We start from the raw sequence: 4,851 nt of genomic DNA, 5'->3' as shown, positions 1-4,851 counted from the left end.
CACTAGGCGCTGTTTTGGGGCAAAGAAAAGGCAAGCAGCCGCATGTCATATACTACGTCTCTCGAACTCTCAATGATGCCCAATTGCACTACTCCACAATGGAAAAAGAACTTCTTGCTGTTGTCTTTGCTTTAGATAAGTTTTGGTCTTATTTCATTGGCACTAAAGTGATTGTTTACTCTGATCATGCAGCTTTGAAGTACTTACTAACGAAGAAGGAAGCAAGACCTAGGCTTATTCGTTGGATGCTTCTTCTTCAAGAGTTTGACATCGAAATCCGAGACAAGAAATGAAGTGAGAATGTGGTGGCTGACCACCTAAGCCGAATAATCCATGATGAGCATGCCGTGCCTATCCCAGAATCTTTTCCCAATGAGCAGCTGCTGTCCATTGAGGTAAGTGAACCTTGGTATGCCGATTTAGTGAATTACTTAGTGACTAAACAAGTTCCAAGCACTCTCACCAAGCACCAATGTGATAAACTTCAAAAAGATGCACGATTCTATGTTTGGGATGATCCCTATTTGTGGAAATATTGTTCTGACCAGATTTTGTGTAGATGTGTGCATGATTATGAATTTCATTTGATTCTAAGATTCTGTCACACTTATGCTTGTGGTGGACATTTTGGTACCCAAAGAACGGCATTAAAGGTTCTTGAATGTGGATTTTATTGGCCCACTTTGTTTAAAGATGCTAGAACTTTTTGTCTAACCTGTGATCGTAGCTAAAAAATGGGAAATATAGGTACCAAAGATCAAATGCCGCAACAACCCCTATCATTTGTTGAAATTTTTTACGTTTGGGGTATTGATTTCATGGGTCATTTCCCTCCATCTTATGGTTTCACTTATATCTTGCTAACTGTTGATTATGTTTCGAAATGGGTGGAAGTAAAAGCCACCCGTACTAATGATTCTAAGGTGGTTGCAGATTTTGTGAAAACTAACATTTTTGCTAAGTTTGAAATGCCTAGAGTTCTCATTAGTGATGGAGGTTCCCACTTTTGTAATCGAACCATTGAGGTTTTGCTCAAGAAGTATAATGTTACGCATAAGGTTTCAACACCTTATCATCCTCAAACCAATGGGCAAGCCGATGTTTTAAATTAGGAGATCAAGTAGATTCTAGAGAAAAGTGTGGGGCCAACAAAGAGGGATTAGAGCTTGCACTTGGACGATGCATTGTGGGCTTATTGTACGGCCTACAAAACTCCCCTTGGCATGTCACCTTTTCAGCTCATCTATGGTAAGCCATGTCATTTGCCCGTAGAGTTAGAACACAAGGCACATTGGCCTGTGAAGACCTTCAACATGAATATAGATGTAGCTGGGTTGCATAGAAAGCTCCAATTAAATGAACTCGAGGAGATTAGGCACAAGGCTTACGAGAACGCTCGCATTTACAAGGACAAGACCAAGGCATATCATGATAAGATGCTTTGTACAAAGACATTCTCCAAGGGGCAGAAAATGCTCCTCTTTGATTCTCAACTTCGGTTATTTCCCAGTAAGTTACGTTCTAAGTAGATTGGACCTTTTGTTGTTACTAATGTTTTTCCTTATGGTGCAGTCCAAGTTCAAAGCTTGAAAACCGGCCACGAATTCAAGGTGAATGGGCATCGTTTGAAGCCCTATTACGACTTGTTTGAAGAGCATGTAGTGGAGGAACTATCCCTCTATGCCGTGGGCTCCAAGGAGGCTTGAAGGATGGTATTCGTCCGGCTGTATGATATTAAAGCAAGCGCTTCGTATGAGGCAACCCATGTCAATAAAGAGCATCTAGATTCAGCTCTAAATCCATATTTGCTTTCTTTCAACCTTTCTTTTTGCTGCCCTTATCTTTCCATGTTTATTTGTTGCTTGTTTGGTTGTTTTTATGTGGGTTTATGTTTGAAACATTGTCAGCTAAACAAGATGTTTTTACATTTATTTTCGTGGGAAAGGAACATTAGGAAGAAAAGTACAAGAATGTGCAAACAGGAAAGAGCCTTCATTGGTCAAAAGGTGCCTCAGCACTCGATGAAGCTCCAGAAAGACGAAGCGCTAGAGTTTGATTTTCCGGAGCCTCAACACTTGGTGAAATGTAGATGATAAAGGCAAAAGTTGCCTCTGGAGTAAGGCCACAAACTTTTGATGATCACTCTGAACCCGAACTTCAGACTCCTGCAGCTGGTCAAGCTTCCTCTTCATACTCATTGAGTAACTAGTTGCGAGCATGTGCTACTCTTTATTCTCGTGCCTGAGCCCTCTGATCTTTTACCGAAAACTAGCCACCCTAGCCATCAAAGACTCAACCTGACGGGATCGAGCAAGAATGTGTTGGCCCAAGTTTGATACTGAGCCTGCACATTGGACGCTGAAGGCCAGAAAGTCCTGAACTTCCAGCTCATCGGACCACTTGGAAAGCATCATACTGTCTCTTGGAGTGAGAAGATTTCTAGCAACCACCATAGCCATTGTATCGTTCTTCATCACAAAGTCCCCAACTATAAGAGGACCATTGGAAGATAAGAATGACAAATGCTAAATGTTGTCTGGAGAAGACATGTTAATATCTTCCCCGACATTCAAGTCAAGATCTCAGAAGTGCAAGAATGGAGCTTCTACATGCGGCAATTCAAGTGGGCTTTGGAACGTAATGCGTGCCTTTATAAAAATCAGAAATCGAAAAGGCCTGCTTAGAAATCGAAAAAGCGTCTGCTTTCTCAAAAGTTGGGCCTACTCAGAAACCACGGGCCGATCTAGACTTGTCAACACCTGTCACATGCAACCTCAATTTTGCGGAAATTATGGGCAACTTTGTCAAAGATTTCTGACAAAGTAGTAAGCACGTGAATCTTACTGTTCAATCACCCAACGGTTGCCGACAAGAGTAAAAGAATAGTACCTCTACCGGTTATGAAGAAATTCCTATAAATGTCAACCTTCACCCTCCATAGCAAGGCAGACTTACGCAACCTTTCTTCATCTCCGAGAATGTATTCCCAACGAAGCCTCTCAAGTTACTTAATGTTCATCATCCCCTGGAGTACCTCTGCAAACAAGTTATCAAAAGCAAAACTATTTCGTATCATGAAGGTTGAAAGCAAGAGTATTTTATATCATGTTTTCTCCCTGTCTTTTTCCTTGTCTTTGTTCTCACCTGCGAGACAATGAGAATTGCTAAGAAACTCCCTAGCCCAGTTCAAGAATAAACCTGTGGAAAGATACTTCTTCAAAAAAAGCAAATGTACCTCATATCATCAGAGTTGAAGGCAAAGATATCTCATGGCATGTTTTTCCTTTACCCTTGCTCTTGCCTACGGGACAAGGAGAAAGAAAGGAATCGGTCGGCGCTTGGAAAGATTGAACAAAGAAACAGACCATCACCTCTACCTCGTGTCTGCCTGCCGTGCAAAAGAAACAAGCAGAGAAGAATGTAGCCTGCATAATCAATCAACCCAGCAGAAAGAGTCTGAGTTAAATCCAAGAACTCGATAAGCTTCAACAACATATTGATGGCACCGTCGCCAAAGAGCAAAGTCTCGCCGTACAATGCCATCAAATCACCACCACCAAGGAACTCTCCTATTCCTTGCTCAGAATTCCAATCCAGTTCAAGATCAAAGCTGTGGAAAGTCAACAAGCATGACAAAATACGTGCCAATTCATTCACTACCGAAGCCAAAGATCATCTACCTTCATAACCAGATTTGCATTCCTAAACTCTACTCTTTCTTGTTTTTACTTTGCCATGCTTGTCATGTTTAATTAGTTATGCTGTTTGCTTGTTTGAGTGTAAGTCTATGTTTGAAACATTGGGGACAATGTTTGGTGTAAGTGTGGGGGGGTAAACAAGCTGTTTTGAATGATTTTCGTGGGTTTTATTCACCTATCACTTACAATGTTGTTTTTCACTGTTTTTAAGTGTTTGTAGTGTGTTTTGAAGCATTTTAGTGTGTTTTGACATAAAAATCCGAAAATTTGATAAAAATTTGAAAAATTGTTTTAAAAAAACCAGAAAGAGTTGTTTTTGTGTGTTGTTTGTGTCTTAGGATACCTTCCAACACAATGATGAGGATTTGATTTTTAATTGCATGACTGTTATGAAAGTTGTAAATATGGATGGAAGTTTGATATACCTTTGGTTTATGCTTGGTTGTCGTTGTTGTTTATGAATTCACATTTAATTACAAAGAAAAAAATTAGTTTTTGTAACATGTTTGAAGGAAAGAACTCAAATTAATGCTACAACCTTGGGAGACTTGAGCCTAAACGTTCTTTGGAGAGTTATTAATCTGTGATTTCTTGTTTTCTAAAGTCGTTGCATGATTTCATTATACTTTGCTTGGTTGCTACTTAGAAGGCGTTTCATCATTTAGTTCCAAATACTATAACTCATGCCCATTACATTCAAAGCATGATATTGATTTGCATAACACATGAACAAGATGGAGTTGTTTAGTGAACCAAGAGCCAAAAAGCCGACCCTCTGTGCATTGTGTTTAGGTTTTAACCCGTTGAGCCTCGTTTAGCCTATGTTATTTGTTAACCCACATATTCCCTACCAAACCTAGAATAGGACCATCCATACCCTTGTTCTTGAAGCATAGTGGAGCATAACTTAGGTGGAATTCCTTTTGATCCAAGTGATGCAGAAAAGCAAGTGTGGGGGAAGGGATTATTGTGTGTGTGTGCGCCAAAGTCTAAAAAGGGGCATGGGTAGAAAAGAAAAAGAAAAATTCGTGATTATAAAAAATTTAAAAAAATAATAAAAATTAGAAGAAAAAAAATCTAAATTTAGTGGCTGCATTCTAAAGTGAATTCTAAGTGTCAATTTCAGTACTTTGCTTGCTATTGTTTTAAGAAC

General features: G+C 39.6%; 1 protein-coding gene across 1 annotated transcript; it reads left to right on the top strand.

Annotated features, from left to right (window-relative positions):
• The first annotated feature begins 1,313 nt into the window (after positions 1 to 1,313).
• On the top strand, positions 1,314 to 1,706 carry LOC103402515 (uncharacterized). Its single transcript, XM_008341264.1, has 2 exons — positions 1,314 to 1,509; positions 1,573 to 1,706. Exons 1-2 carry the CDS (start codon positions 1,314 to 1,316, stop codon positions 1,704 to 1,706), a joined length of 330 nt encoding a protein of 109 aa, XP_008339486.1.
• Positions 1,707 to 4,851: the final 3,145 nt, after the last annotated feature.

The sequence above is a fragment of the Malus domestica genome, chromosome 15 (assembly GCF_042453785.1).
Source record: "Malus domestica chromosome 15, GDT2T_hap1".
Classification (NCBI taxonomy): domain Eukaryota; kingdom Viridiplantae; phylum Streptophyta; class Magnoliopsida; order Rosales; family Rosaceae; genus Malus; species Malus domestica.
This window is presented reverse-complemented; position numbering and strand designations above follow the sequence as displayed.

Excerpts from the sequence above, each read along its gene's own strand:
- LOC103402515 (XM_008341264.1), top strand. The coding sequence starts at position 1,314 with ATGAATATAGATGTAGCTGGGTTGCATAGAAAGCTCCAATTAAATGAA. Across the intron at positions 1,510-1,572 it reads TCAACTTCGGTTATTTCCCA|TCCAAGTTCAAAGCTTGAAA; the intron begins GTAAGTTACGTT and ends CTTATGGTGCAG.